This window comes from Volvox carteri (assembly GCF_000143455.1).
Source record: "Volvox carteri f. nagariensis unplaced genomic scaffold VOLCAscaffold_3, whole genome shotgun sequence".
NCBI classification, from domain to species: Eukaryota; Viridiplantae; Chlorophyta; class Chlorophyceae; order Chlamydomonadales; family Volvocaceae; genus Volvox; species Volvox carteri.
Window position 1 is genome coordinate 1,144,063 of NW_003307546.1, and position 27,612 is coordinate 1,171,674.

Consider the following 27,612-nt stretch of genomic DNA (forward strand, 5'->3'; position numbering starts at 1 on the left):
TGTTGCAGCCATCGAACAGTCGCATTGACCATGCATCAATGCCGTAATTGCCCGTTATGTGCCTGGCCCTCATACATGTCAATCGCTCGCCGCATGGAATGCACACGCATGGAGTGCACGGCATACAAGGCCCCAGGCAGAGGCACAACACACCATAATTAACATTCAGTTCTATGGCCTTGGCATACCTTCGATGTGATTGCGCGGAACATGATGCCTGCCGCCCATGTTAACACCTGTGTCCGACCTTGAATTTCGAGTTGACCTCGTAGATATCCTTCTAGGTACTGTGTCAGGTCTATATGTGAGCCTCACACGCACATGTTCAATCATCAACTGCTGGTCAGCACTGGGTATAATAATGGTCGATGCACGCCGTGCCACGCCCCTTCCAGCCACCTTGCCAAGAAGGGTTCCCTACATCACAGCAACATTTGGTGCACCTTCAAACCGCAACCACTAGCTACATTTGCGAAGAGCAGCGGCAAACATCTTTAACAATATCAAAAAGACAGTGAGAATGATCATCTACGCCATTGAGCACCATGACTATTAAATTCCGCATATTCTCTAGGACCATCGTATGCAATCCTTAGCAAGATATGTTATTAAGGCATGCTGAACATAAGTCATACCTTGGCATCATGAGTTTTGCCTACAGTCGACGCTCGGAATCTGTCGAAGATGGACCACGCTGGCGGGAGAGCCGAGCCTGAGGATAATGCCCTAGGCTGGGGCACACCGGATGATGGCAGACCTGTAGCAGGTTGCTCCGACGTTGGCACTGAAACAGCATCAGCTGAATCGTTGCTCTTCCCCAGGTCCAAGGGTACGGCGGCGAAGGCCTGCCTGGCAAATGGTGAGGCAGGACCAGTAACCCCATGATCCAACGCAGCAAAACTGTCGCCAGTGGTGTTGCCAGTTGCAGGGAACCCTTGTGCGGCTGGAGCTGCATCTGCTGCTAAAACATTTAGGCCTGTGGCATGACACGAGTCAGCAACGCGACTGCTGAGCAGTGGGCCCCTAGCCGTGGGCGTCGCCGCTGCATCGGTGTCGGTACCCACCGCTCCCTGGTGACTGCAATCAGTGCCAATGGTCCCATGCCAGGGCCCCGGCTTCACAAGCAGCTGCAACCGTACAATTGTGTTCTGGTTGTCTTGCCAGTAGGACAAGGAGTCAGCATGCATCAAATTCGGTGGTGCGGATTCTGCCGGTAGCGTGTGCTGAACAGCCTTGCCATGGTGGGGCCCAGAGAACACGTCACGAACGGTATTGGCCACCTTATCAACAGTGTTGGCAACCCTGTCGCCCACGGCTGCTGCAGTATCTTGAAATTTCTGGTTGACCACCTATATGATGAAGGGCAGCATGTTTTGCTAGGCAGGCAGTCCTACAGGACAGACGACAGATAAATGGACGGCTTTCACATCGCCACCACTAGGCTCCGGTTTTCCAGATGACTTGTAATGAAGCAATGGAAAGTTGTTAACGAGGAGCGTACCCGTAAAGCCCAACTATGAGCACACCCAACCGCCCGCCTGTTGTTGACAGGCCGGGTATCACAAACGCATGCTTGGGCCATGCCGTCATCCAGCCAAATGACCTAGTGCGTACCGAAAGACGCTGGTCTTCATCAGGAATAGCACTTAGTGAGGCGAGGATACATCACAAGCGCACGCACGCACAGCGCGCATACCAAACGAGGTTGGGATATTATCTGGGTTCATTTCGCATCCCCAGAGCACATTCATACGCTACCCTGTTGGGTTTTGCATCATTTAAGGAAACAGGCTCAAGGCTGCAAGAAGGACTTAGACATAACTAAAGCTCGCCGTCCTACGGATCCCTGTTATTACTAAGCAAGCAGCCTGGATGCACTTCTGTAATGTGAAATTGTACGGGAGCATTTATTTTCAAACTTTTGCATATGTGAGATATCCTAACGGGAGCGCGATGCGCTAATCCCAGCCATGGAGATCACAAGGTTCCTGGAACTCCGGGAAGAAAATACCTGTAACAGCGGTCGCGCCGGCTCAACATGGTTACGCGACATCATATCCCGAAGAACATGGCTCAAGGGCATATCAGGGTCCTCCACGTATTCCAGGCGCACGAAGTCAGGAAGCTCGTGATCTCCGTTCGTGGCGGTGCTGCAGCCGTGGTTCACCTCGACAGGCCTATACAGAACGTCACGAAGGCAACATCCGGAATGTTTACTGACATGCAACAGGGACAGAGGACAAAGCCGACTTAGAGCGCGTTTGAGTTTACAGCGTTACCTTGACATCGAGGTGGTAATAGGCCATGTAACTCTAAATGTAACTCTAAACCAGGCGTCCAAACGCGTCTACTTACCTGGTGCAATGGAGGTGCAACTCAGGGACCTTAATGCACAAAACCATCTGCTTGTGCATGTCCAAGTACAGAGGCTGGGCCTCCCCTGGCGGCACATGCACAAGCCGCACACTTTGCCTCGCCCACTCGATGAAGCCATCAAGCTCCTGCCATGTAACCTGCACATGGCATTTCGAGTTGAACCTATGTAGTTCCTGGAAATCGTCAGGCTTTACGTTGGTTTTGTAATAGCTATGTACATTACTTAAATACTGACTCCTCGGCACAGCATGGAGTTGCAGCAACTCACCCTATCTGCAGGCTCTGTTTCGATCCGGGTAAGTAGGTCCATCTCCTTGACATTGCGCTTTGCAGCCCAGCGGAGCTCGCAATATAATCGAGCAAGCATGTTGCATTTTTTAACGTTCGAGGTCATGGTCTCGTATCCGGGCACCTGCACAGCCATATAGCATGCGAAAAGATGTCCTCATAATGGGATAATATCTCACAGAAGAGCGGTTGACACAGAAGTACCACTGGATTCAAGATACCCACACTTTTAAGCTCCAGGTAATACACACCTTACGAAGTTGCAGTTCCTTAGCCGCCTTTGGCTTCAACATTTTAACCAGTGCATCGAAGTCGAGGACTATGCGTTCCTCGTCAAGCTCACGCGTCTCCTCCAGAACAGTTTCACTTCGACGGATCTTCATGAACCGCCTCGATACGCCAGCCGGTGGACCGCTGTTGTTGCTTACACCGTCACTCGCCGCCAAAACGCTACCAGCGGATACCGTGATCGGGTTAGCGGCCACCTGAGGACTGGTGGTGCCCTTGTTGCTAACTTCTAGCTCGCGGTTGACGGCATTCAGTGATATGATGTAGCCCTCCATGTAATATGGCAGGGAGTTCGTAAGCACAATCGTGGGACAAATTTTTACTGACGCTTCCAGAGGCCGGCTCGCCTTGGCAAATAGACCCGGTCCTGGCACCTCCATAGAATGAAAGGTTGTGTACGAGTACTCTGTCCGTGTCCTGACCCTCACCTGCATGGTGGCCGGGTAGCAAGTATTTGCGATGCTGACATGGGGAGGAAAAAGGCCTGCCCCTAGGCGACCAAACGTACCAGGAATACACAAAAGCGCTTAATAAAAATAGTTAGCTGACCCTCGCCATTGGCGAACCTTATTGTAAACTGACCGTTACCGTTACCGATCTGGTGACACCTCTGTGTAAATAAATGTAGGTTCTGAGTTCAATTCCTGGCCAGGCCCCCGACTATAATCGGGAGAATTAGGTTTACAAATCGCTGCTAAGGTGTGGAGATGAGGTCTAGTTGATGGACTAAGTTCCGCAACTGAATCGGTGATGATGGCTGATCTGTCTCTACGGATGACGGGTGACTGGATGAGGCGGGGTCTAGTTGGCAGGACCCAAACCGCCGTCGGTTATACGGTGTAATTAACTTTCAATATACAGTCCATGGCCTCACGGCTTTGACGGACGCCCCGCACTCGTGCAGTACTTGTTACCGTTTGTTCAAAACGATCGGCTGTAGATATGTTCGGTTTAATAAGTACATGTGAACCACGATTACGAGGCACAGTAAACATAAATGTTAGCCCTAAGGGTGCAATTATGGAAATGTTAGCCCCTGCCGCTCGGACCACACCTCTATACCCTCCGTCACAATGGCACATTTGTTCCACATACATTTGAGAGCATAACCGCTCCCCTCTGTGACATTTACCTCTGGGCCCCATTTTGTGGGCTGTGTTTAGGGTTTTCTAAGAGGGAAGCGTCTCTGGTTGCTTGGTGCTGCCAGGGCTGTGGTACGGGGTTCACCTTGGTGGGGCCTCTAGCGGCCACTACGGTGTTTGGGTTAGGCGGACAGCACTGGTAACCTGTTAGGATTAACTAACTGTAACCTCGCCCATTCATTTCTGAGCATAACCATTATATATAGGACAACAATCCAAGCCAACGCACCTTGACTGCGAAGTGCAGGGGTGAGTTTCCATACAGCCCCATTTGGTTAACAACAGGTAATCCCGTCGCGATGAACCCTGCCTGTTCAAGCATATCACTGACTCGTGGGAAAAGCCTTATCACGTCGTGCTGCGCGGCCTCGTATGTACACCATCCTTTTCCTTGCGGGGTGCGTGCCTCAAGGTACAAACTGCCTCCAAGAGCGGCGACGACTGGTAGGTAGCGGCCTACGAAACGAGCAAATGATTATTTGTAGTACAAGCCAGAAAATTGTTTGATTCATTCGAGCCGTTGCCAAGCCAAATCGCTTGCATTACTGAGGCTACGCAACGGGGTAATGTACTTGGGGTAGGTACTAGTACGCGGCCTTTCACAAGAGACCACGTATACAGATATAAAAAGGGTGACACTCTGGGGCCCCTTACCTTCCCCTGGCTTTAGCGGTCGTAAGCGGATGTCCTGTTCGCCTGGCAGCTGTACGTCACCAGCACCTCGCACAACTTGGCGTGCAAGTGATACAGATGGAAAGTGCAGCCGAAAGCTCAAGCGACAGTTGGTGTTATTCTGGACAAAAAGTGCTGAGTGGATTTTCAAGATTTTTGTACGCCCAACAAGCACGACATCCACTACCACAGGCGCTCGCTGGTCGTCGGTAGGTGAGTGCAGCTCGTAGCAGTATTTGCCCACCACATCAACAGAAACATCTGCGACCAAGGGAAGGTAGGACCACGTAGGACGGTTGTTCCAGAGGAGCCACGCCGCGTATGCTTGACAGTACGTTTGCAAGTAGGATTAACACGCAAGTTTCGAATTCCCATCGTGCAGTCACACGTGCGTAGAAAGACCAAACACCCTTTTTCAGATAACTTTGGCTCACATGCATCAGGCTTACAGACATCCATTCAAACGATATAAGCCCTATAGGCTAATTAAGTCCAAATCGGGTGAAACAAGCATGTACGTGGAACCATCTATTGTAAGGGCCTCATTAAGTAGGAACAATGGCCGCGCACCTGTAACTGGCATCCAGCTCCCCTCAAAATTAAGGACAATGACCTGTGCTTGCAAGCGTGTAAGGACAACTCCACCCGGCCCCACAATTTTGACCTGCTTCGCCGTGGGCGTGACCTGCAACTCCTCGCTACAACCTGAAGGCAGAATCCGCTTGGTAGATGCTGGCTGCACGTCACTTTCGCTTTTAGGAGCCCAGTAAGACATCATAAGCCCTGTCAGGTTCTGGATAAGATACCTGCGGGTTGAAAGGAAATGTGTGAGTCCCTGTGCAAAAATGGCAGCAAATTTTAACCATGAATGTGCGTGGAGAAGCTGATTGACTTGGGAGCATTATGCGGCTTATGGATCGCTTAGCCTGCATCCTACCTTTGGGGCACGCGCATCATGATAGATCCAGATAACGCCATCTGCTCGCTAACAGTGGGCGGATCCTCGGCAACCGGAGCAGTTGCACCCCCACGTGAGACGCCCGTGACGGTTGTAGCTACTTCATGTCGATCATAGAGGCGCCGGACAAAGGAAAGCGTGTCTCCAAGAGTTAGCAGGCAAGATGGATGGAATGTGAGCTTCATAAGCTCGCTAGATGTCACAAAGACATACCTGTAGCCATGGGAAAGCGCCCGGAAGCTCGGTCATTATGCATAAAAAAGCTATGCGTGCAGTTGCGGGAGGTTTGTCGACGCGGCCACAAAGGTCAAATAAGAAGCATTGCAATGCAAACCAATTGGTTTGCTGTCAGTTGGACAATACAGGTCAAATCGGTCCCCTATCTGCAGGCTTCTGGGATTTCGCCGTTGGCGGAGTAGCCAGCGGACCATTGCGCGTCTTTCTCAAGTGTAACGTGCATAGGACAAGGAACCCACTTACATAGTACGGCTGGACTTGAATACAGGGTTGATTGGGTCGCTTAGGTGCAACTCAGCTGGCCAGGGCTCCAGCAAGTGTTCCCACCGGCCTGTGGAGTTATTCAAGAACTGCGCCGCCAAACGTAGAGATATGCAGCCTGACTGCTCTGGCAGGTGGTCATAGTACCTGATTGCATTGCGAATATACAAGCAGCTGCAGTTAGTTAAGCCCGCTTATGACGGGGAAAAGTCACCAGCCCTTCTGTTGAGTACTAGCCACCGGTCCCCACTTGCTAACCATATGCATTCACATGCAAGGTTATATTGCAGCATGCCCAGGGTGCTTAAGAGCATAGGTAATGCCCGGGTGGGGCATGCACCACCAGAGTCACTGGCACCATGCATACCACCAAAAGATGATCTTAGGTTCATAATATGCGACGAACCCGCAAGGGTGATGCACCAGTCTTTGTGCGCTGTGTGGTTTCACAGCGATTTGTCTGCTTGCTAAAAGAATGCATGCACAAGGCAAGCGATGCGAGGAGAACGCGCAACAGTCACTAAGGGACCCGCCCAGCGGAGAGAACCACTAAAGGAGTTACAAAACAAGCACGAGGAATCAACACTCACCGTTTCTCTGTGCTGTACTGGACTGTGACCTGCTCCAAGGCAGCCGTGAGAACATCAGGTGCACCATATGACTTTGCCTTATCATCACAAAGGACGAAACCAAGCGACTCTATCTTAGCTTCCACCGACATGGAACTGGTTCGAAACTTCCAAGTTGCTGCAGTGGCATGGGTTAAATGTGGCAGACCAAGCATTGGAAAGTCCCTTTAAGGTATACAGCATGCACATGTATGTATCTGCCACGGAACATGTTAGGCACGGGCACACTCAGCTCAGCACCTTTAGGGTATTTCCGGGTTCTGGGCGGGGCCCCCGAGAATGTTGTGATGGTATATCGACAGCAGATATGCATGCGATCATACGGAACACTAGTACGGAGGAGGTGCCAGCCGTAAACCATGGAAACGACCTTGCCCGTGCTGTACAAACGAGACCTTACCCCTTAGCTCGTAAAGATTAGAGCAATGGGTCAGGAGGCATGACCACACGAGACGCGCACATGGTTCCTTCTATATTTTAAGGAATTGGCACGCATTATTACATCTGTGAAACGGAAAACCTTCGTTATGACTGGTAATGGGCCTGTCCACCTGAAAGATTAACATGGCGCCATTAGACGTTCACCGACCTATACAGATAGTTCTAATGCGTTTGACGTCAATCAAACAAGGTTAACTTTGAGCACATCAGGCCTCCTCGTCTGCTCTTTTAACAAGGGCTTGTGGATGGGGAACCTACCCCTTGCCTCCATGGCCGCCTCAGATGCAGGGGTATGGGCGCGTGGACATGTCGAGGTTGTCGGCCAAGCAATTACTGGTGCCGGCGGGAACAGACCGTTGTTCCGCTGCAGAAGGTCAACCGCAATGCCAACGTCGTCCAACAAGGCGTGCCACAGTGGAATATTCGAAAAAGAGGCACGGATGACTGCAGTTTCAAGGTTAAATAAGATTTTGCTGACAGCTGGTTGACGCGATAAGAGTTTTCCAGACGCGATAAGGGCTGCAGAACTTGTGGGCAACGGCAGATTGTGGAGCTCCAGTAGTCCGGCCGCGCGAAGCGTTGCTTGCTCCACCAGGAGATCCTACGCCGCACGAAACGACGATACGTATTGGTGCTCGATCCAATATCTTTGGGCCTCCATGAAAACAAATGGGCATTGCCCGGCAGCCAAATACGATACCATACATGTTAGCCCCGTTCTGGCTGGCTATGTCCCCTTTGCTCATTGCTGACCTTTGCAGCGCCAGGTGTCCAGATGAATGTAGATACGGTGTCCATGCTGACAGGACATTTATGATCGCATTTTTGCCCAGAACCCCCAGAACATGCGATTGCCGCGAACCTATCTACCCGTAGACGCTTAAAAACGCCAGGATTACGGGCAAGGTCAGCGTCACAATATTCGACAACGCGTAATGAGCAACCATTTCCTCAAGGATGGTTTGGTATCTTACCAGAGCTGACGTCCCGCCACTGCGTTGCATGGCACGGGAGCGCACTGACGCAAAGTCATCACCGCCCACCACTCCTGATGAAACACCTTCTGCGTCGTTGAGGACATTCCTGCTGGCCGCGGAGCTCTTCACTGCGACCTGCTGTGATTCTGTCACATTCCCGCGCGTCGACTGCTCCTCTATCCTCTTTTTTTCCTCCTTGTGGCGTTGCATACGTTTCACTTGAAACACCAGCTTACGTGCAGCGCTGTGTTCCGTTATATGCGATTTATGTAACAGGGATCAGCAAGCACACGGTATAAGTACGAAACAGTTATGTATGCCAGAACATGGCCTTAACGAAGGGGAAGGAAAAGAGCAAATTGATTTACATCATCACAAAAACGCAAGCGGCCCTAGTAGATTTCATGCCCCAGAGAAATCAAAAACTCACACGATATACTTTTGGAGCACTTGTGACTCTTCGACCGTGGGCGCAGCGCAGCGATGCTCAAAGGACATACTCCGGATGGGCAGAAGCCAGTTCGTCACCTGTGCACTGTTGTGTCGTACAAAACCCGCGCCATTGCGTAAGTCAAGTTTTAGGCTGCTCTCGCCATCGCCACCTGCAATGGACAGCCAGGATCCAACAATGAATGCCTTCGGCACTAGTGCGTCAGCACCTAGCCACCGGAAACAGATCCAGTCCTGTAAGTAATGTCGGTGGTATCAACCTAACAGCAATTTCATCCAAGCACATAAAAGTGCTCATAAGAACGCACCTGCAAAGTAACCAACCCGAAAGGCGGCCATTGTAAGTACCACACCCATTTGCTCCAGCCGTTTTGGCTGATCCTCACACGCCGGAACACCCGCCATTTGCCGCATAGACAGAGTGGCCCAGTTGCATGACAATGTAGGATCCCCAAGTGGTGACCTTGTGGCCTCGTCGTTACTCCCAACCAAGCCGACGCGATGAAATGGCCTTGATAGCTTGGGCAAAGGAGGCTTCTTGCTTTCATTGCACAGGCGTTGCCGCCCATCACCACTCTCAGATGGGGCACTCGTTGACGTGTTCACGGCAATGCCATCGTCCACCATACTGGCAAAGATCTGCTGCAAATTTTCTGGAGTCAGATGGACATCCTTCCTGGCCGCCTCCGCAGCAGCTGCACGCCAGCCATAAGTTAAGTGCCGCAGGTGCGGGGCCAGGACAGGAACATAAAGTTGGCTGTTACGTAGCACGAAGTTTAAGTAGAACCAAGGGGTTGCAGATAATCGCAAAAGCGCCTCCGCGCCTGATGAGGGATGACCCCAACCTGGCAAGAAAATCGCTATGATAGATGACACCAAAGACATTTCTGTTAGGTACGGCCACTGCACCAGTGTATGACATAGCTCAATCTCATTTGCCATAGTCCCATCCTGCAGCATGGAAAACGAGATCCGGACGCAGTTATGCTCGCTGTCACGAGGACACTCTCCATTCACATAAGGACCCCCTGATCCTGTGCATTCCTCAGCTAGATGCGCAGCTTCGTCTGTGGGGAGATTGATGTTGCTGCGCAGCAATGTGACCACAGCAGGCCTTTCGGGAAAGATGTGACGCAGCTGATCGTCGACGACAGGCTGCACATTCTGGCCGTCAGGGGTCTCCGTGCTATCGCCGCCTGCGGTCCACAAGCCAGCACCCTGAACAGGCAGGGACACAGATGACAGTAAGCTTACGAGGCCCATGACTGGTTGCCGCCTCAGAACATGTAACGAAGCTGACCCCATCGCCCCAAACAAAAATGATCGGGACTCTTCCATCCCTTCACGGTCGGCATTTTTCCAGCGATTAATGCAACAAGGGCATGTGACTAGGCTTAAGATACACAGGCTTAGTCAACATGACGTACGCAGTCGTCGGATGAGCCTCTCATCCATCTCAAGGTCCGCGGCAAGTTTACAGCTAAATAACGCTCACAGGCATGGAAAATGACATGCATACGCACCTCGTCACAGTATCCTGATCCAGTCGTAACTGAAGGCTTACTGAAGGTTCCCTCCGTTGTAAGATTTCGCACTTGGCCGGTCGGAACCTGTGTTGTGGCGGTGCCGAAACTAGACGCGCGACGTAGCGTATCGAATGCGTCATTGCTGGAAGCTTCCGGAACATTTTGCGCCTTGTTACCGTCCAGGGTTACCCGCACATCGGCAACCTGTTGTTCAGGATAAACATACAGCCAAGACTCTTTTATACAACGTGAAGACAGTGCAAATGATGGCAGACTACACAGCGCACTAATTGGGGAGTGAAGCCCCCTAACTCGTAACCTTAGTGGAGTCATTGGATAGATTAATCCCTGGACTTAGCCCAGATACGTTTTTTTGCTCAAGTTGTCCGATTGCGTGCTACATGGATATGTAAAATGCAAACCTAACATAGCACCAGGGTAGCCTTTGCAGTAAGGCTTGAAAGCCCGGGTATGAGTCGACCACTGGCGAGAATGCCGGACTGAGCGCCGGCGGTATGGGCAGACAGGCGGTCATGGACGCCCTACCTTGCATGGACACACGCATGTCTATGGTTGGCATCGCCCTTAAACCCGCAACTTGTACTAAGACCAAGGAGCCAACCAAGTATCCACAGCTAACCTACTAACGGGAAATCCCCGTCTGCGTATTCGACGCGACTTACATGGAGTTGCTGGCTATAGAAAGCAAGGAACATGTCGTTAGTCTTATGCGCCATCATAAGACCAAGACTGGACTGGGTGAAGCAGGCCTCCAAGCAGGGCTCCACATCCGATGCAGTTGCTTCTCCGTGCTTCCACCACGCGGGATCGCTCTCCAGCACAGCCTGCAAGGGCAAGGGTAGAGGGCGGAAGGAACGAGAGGTAAATGGCGGTTCTTCTGCCACGTGACTCTGTCATGGTTGCAGATCCTAGCAGATATTTCCTGTAGTTAATGCTTCCATGCTACATACCAGGATTAGATTCGAAGAGCACTCACCCGAAGTTGTTCCGACCATTCAACAGTAAGGTGGAAATACGGCAACTGGCCTGGCTGTGGCGTAAAAGCTCTGTTCGGGGTGAATGTGGTCCGCAGCTGCCCTGTACTGGCAGTAAGCGTCTCCCCAACATTGAAGCAGCTGTACGCTTCGGTAACATTGTCTGCAGGTAGGTGTTTGCGCGATTGTTACTGTCAGTAACTATATTACTTTGCAACGTGTCTGAAACGTCACGCGAAAGGGAGATAAGGTGCAGAAGATTAAAAGAAGATTAAAAAAATTGGCAGGACGATTCAAGGAAAATATGCAAATATACACTATACAAACATGGTCTGGTCTGGAGGCACTACTGCAATTTGCGATTTAAGCTCCTTGGCTCAATTCCTGGGTAGAACCCCGACATTGTCGAGAGCGTGCGATTTGGAACTGCTGAGATGTGGAGCTGAGGCCACGGTTGATGGACCGAGATTCGCACGCAGGATTGGTGGCGACTGCTGAACCCTACGGATTTTCGGGCGAAAGGATGCGGAGGGATTCTAGAAGGGATCATCAATCGCCTTGGAGTTGCAGTTTGGGTATGGCGTAGTGCAGTGTGGTAATGGTGGATGGTGCTGTAGGGTGTTCAATCCTAGATATGTGGATCCAAATGTGTTCAATGGCCCAGAGCCCTCCCACTCTGTAACAATCTATCAACAACAAAACAACAACCCGGCTTTTGTGGTGTGGCGACTCAGGCCCGTGATCCTCCGTGTATCTTTTGCCTTGCTGGCTGCGTGGGTGTCCTTGGCTAGGAGAGCCTTCTGAGGGGCCGTGTCTGGCCCGGTTAGGTCTTCCCTTGCCTCGTCTTTTGAGTATGTAGTGGAGCCCCCTGAGTAGAGCCCCTGCCCCCGGTGGCGTTTTTTATTTGTTCTTGTTTTGGTATTCTAGAGGGGAGAGTGCGCGCGAATGGGCTGGCCAGGCGAAGTGGGGACAGGTAGCCTGTAGGGACCCCTGAGGTGGTGTGGCGCCTCTCGTGCGGCACTCGCTTTAGGACGGTTCACAATCTTCTGGGCCGCAAATCTGCCTGATCAGGGACTGGGAGAGCGCCCCGGCTGGCGTGAGTGAGGAAGTGAGGCGCGCGCGGCGAACAGACGGAAGAAATCGCGCGCCCGCCCCTGCGCTGCGTTTCGGCCCGGTCAGGGTCCCCGGTGCTTGTCCCTTCTCGGGACGAGCCGCCCACAGTGTAACAACCCCAACAAAAAACTGTCTATGTACGTTCTTTGCGCATGGCGGTTAAGTAGACGGTTAAAAGGGTTTCTATTGGTAAGTTTCCATACAGTGCAGCTGTAATGGCTATCCCTACTGTTTGAAGAGGCTTGCAATCCGGGGTAGATACCTTTTCACCTTCCCTTAAAGACGCGTACCTGTAAGGACCTTCATCAGGCATTCGTAGCGCTGGGGTCCAAGCGTTGCTACCATTGCACCCAGCGCACTGATATGCACCTGAACTGCCCCATGCTGCTTATGCTGGAAAACAGCACCTTTCAGATCCACAGGCTCGATCATCTGATGCACCGACTGAAGTTCCGTATCGGCCATGAGATATAATGCCGACTCGACTTCGGGGTCGTACTCAACAAGCTTCCGCTTTGGCCAGGGCCTGCCGTCATATGCACTGAACTGCAGATCGGCAGGCAGAATCCGCTCCTTGTCAGCATTTCCAACTGCTGACACAAAAGATGTAACGGAGGCATCCTCCGGCTGCTGACGCTGTGAGGCTGAGCCTGGGGCATGCTGTGAGAACTGAGATTTAGGCCCCGAGCGCTCGTGGTAGACACTGCTATCACAGGGAACTAGCCTGCCACTAGACGCAGCAAACCCACTGACGGAAATTAGGACCATGGGCGAATACTCCCGGCTGACATCAGACGTATCCACATTTGGGAGCGCCTGGGCTTCATCAACGGCACGGAAGCTCGAGTCGCTTATCGGTTGGCCTGGAGGTGAAGGGAAGCCACGTTGTGAAAGCGATCCAGCCATCCAGTCTGCAATTAGCAGCTGTACACTTGCCCAAGACCAAGGGACTACAATGAGGTGCACCTAACTGACCATACATTTCGACGAAATTAAGCTAAATTAACCCACTTGTCGCTTGTGATGACGGAAGGTCACTGCTCCTACGTAGCGACCGTTTGGAACCTGCTGCCGCCTCATGCGCGACAGGACCTTGTGTATTTGCTGCATGAACCGTCGTTGTTGTATGCTGAGTGAATGTGCCAGTGCCTCCAGCTATGAGAGGATTCTCGTCATCGTCGATGCTCAGGTAGCCGGGGTTGAGCTCACCCGTCGGGCCGCGGCCAGGATGCTCATCGATCAGAAAGATACCCAGTTCGCCTCGTTGCTTCGTACGCTTGTGACCCGCATCCTGTAAAATCTGTCGTCCATACGGCACATAAGGATACGACAGCCTTCAGGTGATCCAGAATGTCCCAAAAGAAATCTTTCAGGTAAGAACCCTAGGGATAGCCTAGTCTTGTACCATACGAGTGGAATGTATACGGCGTCAACCACAGCAGGACAAACGAGCAGCGGAGTTGCTGGCCATGTGTATGGGGCGGTGAGAAGGGGAAAAAGGGGAGAACTATCAGTCGGCAGCGCCGGTAGTACATCACTTACATCACTAGCAGAAAAGTCGGCGTATACACGCGGCGTATATGTGGCGGCAGCAGGGTTCGTAGCTGAAATGAGCAACAAGATGCGCAAGATTGTGGGGCAGCAGTAAGCTCGCGTTATGTCAATATACTTCAGGTGGCTGGCATTAACTCCTCGTAACATAGATCCATCAAGGATGTGTTACCCATGCATTGGAGCCAAGAACATAACTGGTCAAAACGAATGTCGCACCTCTTTCAATGGATCAATAAATGATGCTTTAGCCGCTTGCAAACGCCGATGCAATCGAGTACTTGGACTGGAAGCTCTTCTTTCTGCCGGAACTTGCCGTTGTCGCCTTGCGGCATTAGTACCTGCAAAAAAACAGCATACATACCCAAAAGACAGCATACACGTGCTTGCCATATGCCTACGGTATTGTCCTTGATAATGTGGCTCAACCCAGCCACAGAAATGCCTTTCAATTTTACCTAACACGCGCCGGGTTATGGCCGGTATTGGCTTACTCCCATCACTTTTATTTCAATTCCTGGGGAGAACCCCGACATTGTCGAAAGCGTGAGATTTTGGCTAGCTGCTGAGATGTGGAGTTAAGGTCACAATTGATGGACCGAGATTTGCACGCTGGATTGGTGGCGATTGCTGAACCCTCTGTCTCTGCGGATGTTCGGGTGAATGGATGAGGAGGGATCCTAGAATGGAGGGTCAACCGCCTTGGACTGTAGTTCGTACGGCGTAGTACAGTGTGGTAGTGGTGAATGGTGCTGTATGGTGATTAACCGTAGAAATGATAATGTGTTCAAGCGGCCCAGAAGCCTCCCACTCTGTACCAACAACAACTTTTATGACGCACCTGGACCTTGGTCAGGGCACCTGTGGGCATTCAGATGTTCATCCAGATGAGCTTGCTTGTTAATCTGCGGGAAGTGTTTGTCACCCAACCGCAGGCTTGAAGAGATTAGCCCATGAACCTCCTCAGGTAAAACCATCCAGGCAGCACCGCCACACAGTCCGTCTTCGTCGACCATTTTGTTGTCGTGGAGACTTGCCAGGTCGCCAGGAATGCACAACGTTATAGATCGCATTTCCAGCGATACTGCCTCGTTGTGAACGGCGCGGCGGATAGGACCGTGGCTGGCGGCTGCACCTCCTGGGAGTAACACCTTGACGTTGAATGCCTACGAGTTCGTGAAACAAACGAATTAAGAGTATGCTGTAGTAGCTGTAGTACAGTACGACACACATATCGTCTATAATACGCGTAAAGGCGCTCCGTCAGCATCTTTTCAGTGGGGAGGCCTTTTCAGTGGCCAGCTACTATACCTGCACACCGTAGGTGAAAAGGTAAATTACCTACCTCCACGATTGTCCTGGGAGCCAGCTTCCGTGGAGGAGACACCATCGCAATACCTGGAGTTGATTCTCTCGGTGTCGACTCGTGCTGTGCTGAGGCTGCAGTCTCACCCGGATATCCAGGATTACTTTGTTGTACAGCAGATTTATACACATCACCCAGGACACCAATTGCATAAAGCAAATTGTTACTATACCGCCGAAGCCAGGTTATGGATGGATTAAACACGCTGACTTTTAGCGACGTGGGTACGTCAGGGTTACATACAACCCTATACTCAAGCTGCATCGCGCAAGTGGTTCCATCAATGAACTCATCGGTGTCCTGACCGACGGCGGCCCTGAACGAAAATCCTGGTTGTGCAAAGGTGCTCGGGGAGTCGACCGGGGATGGCGGCTGGGCTTTTGCAACAAGCACATTGCGGTGCTCAACGCAGCCCTGCAGGTCCAGCACAATGATGTCGCTTATCGCCATCTTCAAGGCAAGGCCAGCTGTGCCTTCTGTCCCCGTATCCGTTATCACGCTAACATGGCGAAGCTCAAGTGAGGTAAGCTCTGTCAGGCCCGGTTCCTTTCTATTTTCGTTGCCCGGGGCCGGCCTTCTCTTCATAAGACACGGCTTCTCAGCCGCGTGCGTGGGTGGACAGGGTAAACGCCGCGGTGGCTCCTCCATCAAGACCTGTGGACATCCACATGGCAAAATATAAGCCATAAGCAAGTGCGTGGACCACAGCTTTGCAACGTCATAACAATGCGTGAACCGGAACTATAAGCCAAGGATTACGCGTATATTACCACAGAAGCCTTTGCTCCGTACATCCAAAAGCACTTACGACGCAGAAGCCCTTGCACCTTACTGGAACCCAAGTTTGTAGCGGGGCCGGCTTTCTTACCTTCATTTTAAAGAATGTCATGGCGAGGGTCAATTTGTACCTCCCCAGCATGTCTGGAGCAGCACCGCTTGGGGGTTTCGTAGCCGCTCCAGCGGCTGAGCTCCTATGCCGAACTGAGCTTGTCATAGCCTAACACGCATTACATGCAATAAGGCATTTGCTTCAGGTAACTCTAGCCAAAACGCAAAAGTAGTGTAACCCTTCCCAACCACACCCACGCATTAATTACGGCACCGCTAGTACCCTGCAATTCGCCAATGGAATCCCTGGAAATGCGCCTCCGTATGATTTACGCCAGATGTGCATAAGTAGCCTGAGCACCTGGAGCACATACCCAACAGCGCAACAGCTTCGGCATTGACCGCTCTATCCAGTTAAATTAAAGATGAAGGCCAGATCACCTGCTGTATCTGCACGAGCATACGTAGCATAGCTCCCACCGAGTGAACACCAACGGACGATATGACATGTTGGCACGTTGCATGTAAGGTCGTGGCCTCCGGGCTTGCGGCTGCTTGAGCCATTACCACAGCAATGACCGGGGTAACGAGGGGCATGTTATGTACATAGGTTGTCCGCCGTTGCCATACAGATTGAGTGCCCAGATGCCGATAGGCCTGTACAAAACTGAGCTTTAATTCTGCTTCACTTGGGTTGCCTGTGGACGACTGGCTTGAATAAGGACGGTCCTGAGCTGCTGCTCGCTGGCTCTGCACGTTGGCCGTACCAAATGCACTCTGCAAAGAAGTCGAGGAGTCCAGACCTGTAGGTACAGAAATACCCGCCGACTCAACCGATCCACTTGGCCTAAAACGCCCAGCTTCGTTAAAATGAAACTGCAGCGCTCTTGAAAGGGGATCTGCGCCTGACGGTTCCACGTCGTGGCCCAGTACAGACTGCAGAGGACCGTCGTCCCTGACAAGTATAAAACTAGACGGCGGCTGACGAGCGTCCTCCGGGATGGGGCTCATACTGCGACGGGTAAAACCACCTTGAGCAGGCGTTGATGAAGTGCTGCCCGTTGCGGGTCCACGTCCAGCTAGCAAGATCGCGCTGTGCCGGAGCGCCGCCATGCGTATAGTGCTTTGGTAACGTACAGCTTCCAGCATTTGAATCAGGGATGACTTGGGGTTGGGTTGCGAACCGCCACCACCTCGGCCAACACTAGCACCGAAGAGAGCTGCTATGCTGCCAAGCGCGCTGACGCTGCTGGGACGCCCTGAGCTGTGTAGCACAGCTGGTGTAGGCGTGCTCCTGGGGTGATTACTACAATCGACAGCACTGCTTCTGGAGGGACTGGCGGGGGTTGGCTCCGCAAGATTTGCCGAGGCGGTGGCGCCAACAGCATACGAGAAATCATTTGGGGTAGCTCCTTTCATGTGTTCCTGGAAGAGGATGCGATAGCTTTCCAGTGGCTCCGGCAACGACAATTGCAAACGCGCCACAGTTCGGTGAGTTGGAGAAAGCAAAAACATGGCGAAGTCGCTTGCACGATGCAACAGCTGGACCTCTAGAAGGCGGCGCCACTGTTGTCGGATCTGGCCTCGTTTCTCGCCGATCGGCGTCTGGGATGATGGAAGGCAAAGGGCCGCACGGCGCCTGTCGCGTGCGAAATCCCGTACTGCAGCTGCCCGCGTAGGCAATGGTCCAAAGAGCTGGGAGGCGCTGTCCTCGGGCAGCAGTCCTTGTACACTTGCAATACCAGGGCCATCTGAACCCTTACCTGAATTTGCAAGCCACACCTTGGCATACAGCGAACGCTTGAGCCGCGCCTGGTGATCGGAAATCTGTAATCCCGTCGACTGTACTGTTGCCCTAACGCAGTTCCTTTTCGCGAGGCGCAGCCCAGACCGGATGTTTGCCATGTTCGCTGTAAACAGCGGCGCCAAACGGCGACCCCAACGGAGCACTGGATCTATGCCCACTAACTCCTTGGATACCAAATGCTTAGTAATCCAGGCCGGTAGCTGCAGTGCGCGCCTGCAATTTCCACAAAAGTTCTTTGATGTCTACGCATGCACGTGGCAAAGGCGGCATGTTAAACATATCTAAGTAGAAGATCTAGGCCGCACACAACAATTGCACTAGAAAGCATCCCTTTACAGCCGGACGATACATACCCGGATTCTCTCATAGCACGTATCTCCGATTCAACGACCTCATCGAAATGAAAGGCCTCCGGCATCTCCGCGTAGCAGCTGACGGTCAAGAGGGGAACATCCAACAGCAACGAAATGCTGGATCCACTGGCCGCAGGGGAACCTGGCTCCTTTCTTTGGTTCCTCGGTGCGGGGCCTGCCGATTGCATTTCATTCCCACTGGCCTGAGCGGGTTCAGCTGCACCGCTTTGTGCTGCAATCGGCTCTCTGCCTGCTTCAGAGTCACTATCGGATTGCTGTCGCTTCCGGTTTCTGGCGTTGACAAGAACCGGGTGCGTAAGCAGGCTGTCTATCACCGCGTTTAATGCCGTGGCCTACAAGCACAGGAAGGAAGGCAAAAAGTGTGTCAGATTTAAGCTTCAGCTGTTAAGCATGGATGTGAACCTCGAGTGGCTTATTATCTTGCCACATTATTGGGTTCATGCGGACAAACTGAAAGGCCTACATGTTGCCATGGTTATCATGAGCTGAAATGCTGGGAATACTATCCAAGCTTTGGAAAGTCCCGGCCCAGTGTTCACGTCGTCTGGAGGAATGGCCCGAAGGGCCGTTTCGGACAAACGAAACACCGGCAGGAGGCCAGCGTTCGTGCACCCGCCAAACGAAAGAAATGGACGGGAAATACCCCGTTCTCTAGCCGGGTGAACGATTCCCGGGCCTGGGCCTGGGCCCTGCAGTTTGGCACTTAGGAGGCTGCAGCAGCATCTGTTGTACCTAAGACCGGGCATTGGATCGTAGTAGCATTAACGGTCTGGTCTGGTTGATACCTTTGTCTAGATGAAGATTCTGGGTTCGATTCCTGGTCGGATCCCCGACAATAATCGGGAGAACTAGGTTTACATATCGCTGCTATAGTGTGGAGATGATATCTAGTTGATGGTTTAAGGTTCGCATGCTGATTGGTGGTGATGGCTGATCTGACTCTACGGATGTCGGGTGACTGGATGAGGAGGGGTCTAGTCGGCAGGACCCAAACCGCCGTCTGTTGTACGGTGTAAGAATATTTAGTCCATGGCCTCACGGCTTTGACGGACCCCCCCGCACTCGTGCGGCACTTGTAACTTGTAATTAACACGAAGTGTAGTATACAGCCAACAGTATTATTCACAACGTTTAACATATTTGTTATAGTTTCCTTTCGAGACGGCTGCAAAATACGCTCGACGCCAAGTTGTTAAATGGACTACCCTGTTTACCTGGGGCCCAGTTTCCCCCCTAGCGAGCCTGCATTTTAAGAGGCTTCTGCGCATTATTCCGTAAAACCATGTATGCGCCTCAAGGCAAGACCTGGGAGTCTGGCACATGTTTGCCGTATATAGTGACACCCTAGTGGCGTATAAGCTGGGACTATGCGGTCAACCGCGGGCACTTACAGCCGCACACCGACTCGGCCCGAACATAATTATTGCGTGGACACTGCGTTTAGCCTATTTTTCTAATTTTAGACGACGGCAGTATTAGGGGGCTTCGTCCGGTTTCAGGCGTTCATCCGGTTCGTCTGGCCGGACGAAAGAATTCCGGCCCCGGAGGAGCCGTTCGTCCGCCAGCCAACGAACGAAACGGGCCTAAACGGGCTCCTTTCGTCCGCAGGAACGAAAGTGCAAAATTAAGTTACGGACACTGTCACGGCCTGAACACTAGTTAGGTATCGCAAGGTAGCCCACGCACATCTTTTTTACGCAAGTGTCACGGAACGGTCAGATCCCTTAAATCCCCTTGCAACTCAAAGAAGCTGCAATGGACCAGCAGGGACCCGGGGGTGTACAGCACGCCACATAGTGTCACGGGTACAGGGTCTGACTGCTGCTGGCCAGTGCCAACTGCTGCTGGCCAGTGCCGCTTGTCCCTCCAAATAAGGCAGAAGATAACAAGCGATATCAAGTGCAAGCCTAATCCCGTGTCCAGGACTTCTGTGTTCTGGATTGGCTACGGCTTCCCTTGGGCAATGGAAGGCCGGCGCACACATACGGTTCCTTTCTGGGCCGATTCGGGATCGTCCCAGGGTGTGGATCGCGGATAATGTGCTACAACGGTGGTTGCGGCACCATCACCATAAGTGGGCAGTTACGTGCTTACAGCAGTAAGTAGCACCCTTGCTAAAGGCAGGGTGCGGAATGGAGAGGCGTCAAACTTTAACTGAACCTGGCTGTGACCTTGTCAAGGACACCTTGCCTAGAGGGTGAATATTTGCAGCAACCTGGGTACATACTTGTGATGCAGGCATGTACCATCAAATCGCGACACCTCCCCACATTTCGTCGAGCAGCAAGAATTACCAACACTGCGCGCGCGTATGGCATACAAGATAAAGGCTTCCCCCTAATTGTCTCGTTTAAGAAGGCCCGTGGCGAGTTCTTACGCAAAACCTTGGGAAACACTATATCCTAAACTATGCGATTGCAATGGACATCACTGCTAACACCGTACGGCACCTTACAATAACATGTGCAAACTTACAATAACATGTGCAAAGTGTTCGCAAGGTTTCCCGTGAAGGTAAGGACTTACTGGCTTGCGCAGTAAATCCTGATAAAATGAAGATACGTTCTAGCGTTATGGGACGGCAGCGGATAACCAACGAAAGGGGCCTACCCTAAGAACTCGTTAGGCGCCGGGCCGCTGGCAAGATGGTACGCAGGAGCGTTATTACCGCATTATCCAGGGCGTTTAGGACAATTAATTGAGGACTCAAAATGAGCCACATCTTTGCCTTGACCATGCTCAGTTAACTAAAATCCCCGAGCGTGCGAACGTAACTACTGCCTGTCAGGCTCTAGTACAACACGAGAGGAAGAGAGGTTACGCTCACCAGTGGGCTGCTCCATGTAAGGTTACGATAAAATTGCGGAAGCATTTAAGCAATTGAGAATATGAGCTTTTGGGCATCCTTCGGGAAGATTATTCTGTTGAAGCTCTATTATCATAGGGCAACATCGGGCGCGCAATGGAAGGCGGGGTGTTTGCATACAGACAAGAACTTTTCTCACGCTTTGGTACGGGCATTCGGTGTCTACACATCTAGAACGAGGACAAATAGCATGTACGGCGGAGTGTCCGATGAACAAACTGAATGCTACCAAACACATAGCGAAGGGGAAGCAGTTGGCTAGGATTCCGCACGGACGTTATAGAGTGTATTTGGTCTCCGAAATCTAATTACACCTTTTGGACGCTAATTTTCCCACTTGGAAACCCTTGGAGCCCTGGCTGTTCGCATGCAGGTTTGCAGGAATGGGATTTATGCACCCTTGACCATGTGCACACCAAAGTTGTGGTATGGACGGCGCAAAAAAATCACAAATATGCAGCAAACCTCTCGAAGCAAGATGTCTGTAATATTATATATATACATATATATGTATATATTATAATAATATAATACATACAATATATATAATAATATAATATATACAATATATATAATAATATAATATATATATATATATATATTATATGCGGATATTATATTATATTATATGAGGATCTTACCATACACAGTTGCTTACGCGTACTAAAAAGTGTTCGTGAGGCACTGGGCGGAAGATATGCTATGAAATGATAAAAGTCGCCTGCCTCTCATAATAGCTAGGAGACGAAAAAGCCACTCGAGGCGCAAATTGCATTTGGCGTACCAATAACTTCCGTGCACCGTACTGTACAACACCTCCAAAGAGCGAGTACTATGCGCCTACATGGACTTCATTTCTCTGATGCTTTGGTCCCATGGCATTTCATTGCATAATCACGGAGAAATTTTGGAAGCTATTGGATCAAGCAGTGGCGTCCGGGAATCGCACTCAAGTTTCGCATGGGTCAGCTCACCCTCACAAGGGTCGACCCATACTGGAGGCAGAAAACTTACGTGCCACGGTGAGAACCATACCATGACGCTGTGCACGCCCACAGTGTGGTGAGTTGTCATGGTTCCTGGCACAGCTGGTTCATATGGTACTTGGTTTAACGCCATTGCAGACATGCTGCGAACCTTCAGTACCGGAAGGAAAGGGTAGCTGTCGTGCGTACGCTGCTGTCCACCCCTCGCGGCCTCACTGCGATGAGATAGCATGGACCGTCAGCGAATAGTTGAAGTTTTCCATACGATTGTCATGGCACTCATGGGCAATAAAAAAGACCAGATCTAAAAACACACGCAACTCGAAAAGGCTTCAGAGCTTGCCCATGCAACTAATCAGCAGGAGTACTTCAGATGGCAGTTGGCCAAAGCATAGCACTTCCCTTCCCTGTACTAACATATAATGATAAACTCCTTTCCCATGTATTAACGCGCATGGAGTTCCCCAACACTGTGATCCCGCACCTCGTAAAGGTAAGTGTAGGCAGTAAGCTTGCCATGCTGTTAGCGGTTACGGATCCACTTAATCCGCGGCTATATGCGCGGCTTGGGCGTTTCAAGGATGCCTCCTGCAACTGCGTGGCAACGTGAGGTACTGAAAGGGCCTGATACGGAAAGGCCACCTCGACGTCGTCTGGATGCAACCACATCTTGGCGAATTGCCCCAGCTGCGGTAGACAGACACCTGACACCACTCCAGGTGAAGCAGCAAGCCTGTTCAGACGTGGCTGTATCTGAACATATAGTTCCACATGTGCCTGCACTGACGCTGACTGAACCAAAGACGCATAGCACGTGTGTACGTAACGCGAAGAAACGCGCACGTGTGTTAGCACTGCGACTGTCAGGATTTCCGAATGTTGACCCGAGATACCCCCAATAGAAGGTGTACAAGTAGCCGCCAGCATCCACCTGACACTAACCTGCGTAGGTGTGACAAGAACGTAACCAAGCTCGTAATTGGCAAGTTCATTGCAGCAAACTCATGTTGCAGAAACACCGAATTAAGACATACGACTAAGGCTATGTGTCAGCTGCACAGAAGCAGCAAACGGATCCCCCCAGCATCTGCCCCAAATAGCACCCACTTACCATAGGGCAATAAAATTGCAGCTTCGGCATGAAGGCCGCCATGGAAGATGGCACTCGGACGCAATCACGCGTATAGCTGTCCATAACCAATAAGTGCAGGTTGGTGGACGGCCACTCTTCAACCGCTATGGACATGCCTGCTTCTGCCTTTCGCCTAGCTGCCTTCAACTGTACCATGCTGTCTATAAACCTAGCGGAAGCAATGACAAACGGAGGACTGTTGAAAGCCATCTCCACGGCGGCGATGTTTACTTTGTACCGTGAAAGGTACAGCGAAATCGGGGCGTCCGGGTAGATCGCGCCCTCCAAAGCCCAATCCTTAGCAGGCGTGCTGCCTTGGGTATGCAACGGGCCGGCAGAAGAGAAATCCAACTTGACACCATATTCATCAGCGCATTCACGCGAAGAGGGTACAACGAGCACATGCTTGGGCCCGCCAGTTACGCCTCCCAACAGCGACATTCGAATGGTCGCAGCCTGCATGCAGCATTCGCAAGTATATATCGAAAACCTATCCATGTTATGCAATAAGTTGCCAGCAAAGCCCTACCTGCAAGTTGATGCGGTAAGTGTCGGGCATACATAAGTGAATGCCTTCCAGCATAACTGCAAGCACGTCGGCTGGCTGCTTGATGCTCTCGGAGGTTGCTGCAGATTCAACATTTGCACCTGCAGGTCCCGTTGTCGCCGATGAGCTTGCACGCAGCAACTGCTTGTTAACAAGCTTTAATCCCAGCCGTGGACAGCTCACGCCTAAGCTGATCTGCGCCGCTGTCTGCGCACGATGGACCCTGCCAGAGGCCGTAGCGCTTGAACGGTCAGCAGTCGCCTTGCCCACCTCTGGTGTAGGCATGCTGTCCGATCCCTCTCCTATCTCGTCCATTGTCGGTATGGCGTCGACGAAATTGGCAATGACATCCATGGCATCCAGCCACCTAGTTCTCGCGTCACATGAAGGAGCCAACCTCACCGAGTGCCATAGCGCAACAAATGCGCGGTTAATTATGGTTTGACCTAAAGGAAGCTGTGATTCAAGTTGCGCAAGCCGGTCTAAGAGGTTCGCTGACCTGCTGGCTTCGTGTTTGCCAGTATAGTATAGGACTTTCTCCAACGGAAACGGCTGCTTCTGTTGCCCAGGCACCGCGCTCGAACGCAGATCATTGCCCGGCCCACACCCGCCGGCCGATGGGCGGGAGCTGGGAGCTGAGGCGCCTGCCGTAAAACTTTCTGCGTTACCTGCTGGGCTCGCTGCTTGTCTTCCAACCAGAAACTTCGTGACGACCTGCTTGTATTTATCTGATAGTTCGTACTTAGGCAGGTAGGTCACGAAGCGGAAGCCGCGCTGCATGCTGTGAAGCTCCTTGTACACCCCGAGGTACTCCGCACGGCGGGCCAGCAGGACACGGACATTCCGCAATGGAAAATGCTCCCTGCAGCACGTAATGGTTAACAGAATACCACATCGCAATTTCGTCAGCTTCACCCTCGCCGGCATTTCCATGCTCATACGCTAAAGGCGACATTACACCTCAACAAGGGAAGGTGATGGCTGTTCCTCATAACTACATACAATGACAGCTAACTGACCTGCAGTCGTTAATTATGGCCCGACCGGCATGCTGCCACCAGGCCGCTGGTGACTCGGCCACAGTGACTGTAGGACGCTGACTCCAGTACACGCTGTACTTCTCGTACGTCACGGCCCGATCCACAATGCGCAGCAAGTGAGCTACGCCCTCTGGTGCTAATTCTAGGACGAATGCTTTCAGTACGGCCTCCACATGAATGGCGAAGCCAGCACCGCAGCCAATTGCCAGCGTTGTGTCGGCATCCTGAGCACCCCGAGCACATACGGGCTGTGGCAGTAGGGATGACTGAGGATCTGCCACGCGCGATAGCCGCGACAGGTTTGACGGCTGATGTATGCGCCGGCCCGTACCCTGTGTGGCAGGTAATGGCTGCGTGTCCAAGCCGGCTGTACGCCTGGGGAAGGTGCTGACGCTGCTCGGAACTGGATCCCAGCTTACACTGGAAACCAACTGGTCAGCAGATCGTTGCTGACCAAGGATACCGAAAGAGCCCTGAATTTGCAGAGCGAGTGGCTGACTCACCCGTGCTGCTGGATGCCTTACGCTACTACGCTTAATTGGCTGCGACCCCACAGAAACATCCACCCGCATGTTCCATTGCCGTAGCACAGTGGCGACATAGTCCCATTCAGGAGCCGCAGCTGCGGGTGCTGCTGACTTTCCTGTAACAATGGCAGCCGGAGACCTTGCTAGTATTGGTGACACACGGCCTGGAACCCCTGACCTGGCACGCAGCCGTGGTGACCCACATGTGCGGGCATAGCCAGGCTGCTGCAGTGAAGCCTCCTGGTGTGTCGCAGAGGTCACACGAGCCGGTCGTGGAGTTTTAGACTTGAAGAGAACATTAACACCGGCCACAGATACTCGGGCCGCATTGCAGTCTTCAATAGGATGAAACTTCATAATAAGGCGGTCGAACCAGCTATACAAAGCCTGAATCTTAGGAAAAAAGTCTGAAACATCCCGCCAGAGATGTAAACGTCGCTGAGCAGCGGCTGCAAGACCTGCGGAGGCAATAGCACACTCTTCGTATATGTTCTCTGTGCAGGCGCGGGCTGATGGCTTTCCCAATTCATTGTAACTGCATCAGGCGGTACCGTTCCTATCCATCACCCAAATCACACCGTTGTTCGATCCTCAAAATGGAGGATTTCCATGCCGCTCCGTCTGCACCAACCTGCCCCGAAACAAAATATAATGAGACAGTCACTCGCCTGTCGCTGCTCCAGTACTTGAGCCCACCGAGCGCTCTCTCCCTGACGTGCATGGCGCGTTACAGGCGGAGCCCTCCGGCTGAGAGGGCTCTGCTGCAGCCTGTGCCTCGCCTTTCGTGCTCGCCATTGGGGACACCTCTACGGTGCGAATGGTCACAGCAACTACGTCAACGGCTCGTGACATTGACAGCTCAGATGGCAAGAGCCTGGGGCCCGGATCGCCCGACTGCTGATACTGGAGCTCCGTATCGGCAATGACGACAAAAACATTTCGCAGCGCAAGCGCGACCATGAAGCGGAATAACCGCAGCTGCTGCCCTCGCCAGCCGGACGCGAATGTGTTCTGTTGTTCCCCCCATAACAGCACCTCCACCGTATTCAATTTGGCGCCGTGGCGCCGTGGCGGACAAGCGCACGGTTGCACCTGATGCATATTTTAAGGCAGAGATTCGTTTAGGGATCGTACGCAACCCTGGAGGCTAATGCCAACTCAGCACAGGTGTCCCTAAAAGGTATGTGTAGGCGGGTTGCTCCACTAAGTGAGGGAAGCGCTGGACGCAACCTGCCGAACCCATTCACCTTGGGTGCTGTTCTGCGTTGAAGGACTACGATGGCTATCCCCGTAACACACAGGGTTAGGGGTGAAGACGACGTAGGCCATAGCAAATGCAGACGCTTAATGGAAGCAGATTGAAAGATCACGGAGCCAGCTGCAACCTCAAGCAGCTTCTGGGGTAGCACCACGTCCTTCAGTACGATGCCTGTGAATTGACGCAAGGTACATCGGCTCATGCGAGCCCTAAAACGGCGTCAGGGCCTGCGAATTAGATGTGCTGATCTGCGTACCTCCTGGGCATTGCTCCACAGCACAGCCGTCGCCGTCCACAGTCACATTTTGAAGTCGTAACAATGCTTTCAAGAGGACCACCGACACATTGGTTACAATCGTGGTCCTAGTAACTGCTGTGTAAATACATGCCACCGCAATAATTGGTAATAATAGGAGCAAAAGCAAGAGGACGGAAAGTCCCATAGCTTTCACATACAGGATAACAGCATGTCGTCATGAAGCGAAAAGCTAGCCTAAGTTAGAAGGATCCGCCCAAGCAAAATGCGATAGAGCTCTATGTCGGGGAAGCCCACGTAAAAATGTACGGGTCAACTGCCAATCCACCTGCGACAATCGAAGGCAAATTCGCATGTAAGATCTCCAGACGCCTTTTGACTATTGGTTTCGAATATACTAATTGAACTGTAAGCGATACGCATGCAACTGGCGAGGAGACACAAGGGACGCATTCGTTCTTCCATCAGGCTGCCCGCAAAGCACCTCCATGATAATACAGGCGGCACATTAACCACACGAACCAGTGTCACTCCTATGGACAAAAGCAAGCCGTGGCCTTGTGCACATGCATTGCATGTAGACCGTTACCAAGTAAACGCCCAACTTGTCCCATAATGCCGATGGCAAACTTTTGCGTGCCGGTGACACGGTTACAAAGCCGTCGGCGTTTATTGAACATCCAGGTTCCATCGGGTCGGTATTACGGATGTTCCCGATCTT

The 27,612-nt window shown here is 52.0% G+C and overlaps 2 protein-coding genes across 2 annotated transcripts in view; both read right to left on the bottom strand.

Annotated features, from left to right (window-relative positions):
- VOLCADRAFT_102987 (uncharacterized protein) overlaps positions 1–10,406 on the bottom strand; it is a gene marked incomplete at its 5' end in the record, with an annotated part of 29,557 nt that extends 19,151 nt beyond the window's left edge. The window contains 16 exons of the mRNA XM_002946517.1: positions 636–1,349; positions 2,012–2,177; positions 2,356–2,513; positions 2,645–2,788; positions 2,916–3,380; positions 4,324–4,550; positions 4,749–5,027; positions 5,337–5,572; positions 5,704–5,937; positions 6,289–6,396; positions 6,813–6,969; positions 7,551–7,893; positions 8,267–8,513; positions 8,700–8,871; positions 9,028–9,937; positions 10,284–10,406. Of these exons, the coding sequence (XP_002946563.1) occupies positions 636–1,349; positions 2,012–2,177; positions 2,356–2,513; positions 2,645–2,788; positions 2,916–3,380; positions 4,324–4,550; positions 4,749–5,027; positions 5,337–5,572; positions 5,704–5,937; positions 6,289–6,396; positions 6,813–6,969; positions 7,551–7,893; positions 8,267–8,513; positions 8,700–8,871; positions 9,028–9,937; positions 10,284–10,406 (4,683 nt within the window). The remainder of the gene's footprint in view (positions 1–635; positions 1,350–2,011; positions 2,178–2,355; positions 2,514–2,644; positions 2,789–2,915; positions 3,381–4,323; positions 4,551–4,748; positions 5,028–5,336; positions 5,573–5,703; positions 5,938–6,288; positions 6,397–6,812; positions 6,970–7,550; positions 7,894–8,266; positions 8,514–8,699; positions 8,872–9,027; positions 9,938–10,283) is intronic.
- A 261-nt stretch (positions 10,407–10,667) lies between these two features.
- On the bottom strand, positions 10,668–27,078 carry VOLCADRAFT_86643 (uncharacterized protein; the record flags this gene model as incomplete). The annotated part of the gene is made up of 20 exons (XM_002946518.1): positions 10,668–10,745; positions 10,929–11,090; positions 11,243–11,403; positions 12,644–13,216; positions 13,365–13,653; positions 14,124–14,245; positions 14,746–15,070; positions 15,250–15,924; positions 16,579–18,118; positions 18,259–18,611; positions 22,160–22,346; positions 22,616–22,818; positions 22,975–23,073; positions 23,243–23,719; positions 23,793–24,672; positions 24,830–25,074; positions 25,354–25,815; positions 26,074–26,469; positions 26,625–26,806; positions 26,892–27,078. 20 exons carry the CDS (start codon positions 27,076–27,078, stop codon positions 10,668–10,670), a joined length of 7,596 nt encoding a protein of 2,531 aa, XP_002946564.1.
- Positions 27,079–27,612: the final 534 nt, after the last annotated feature.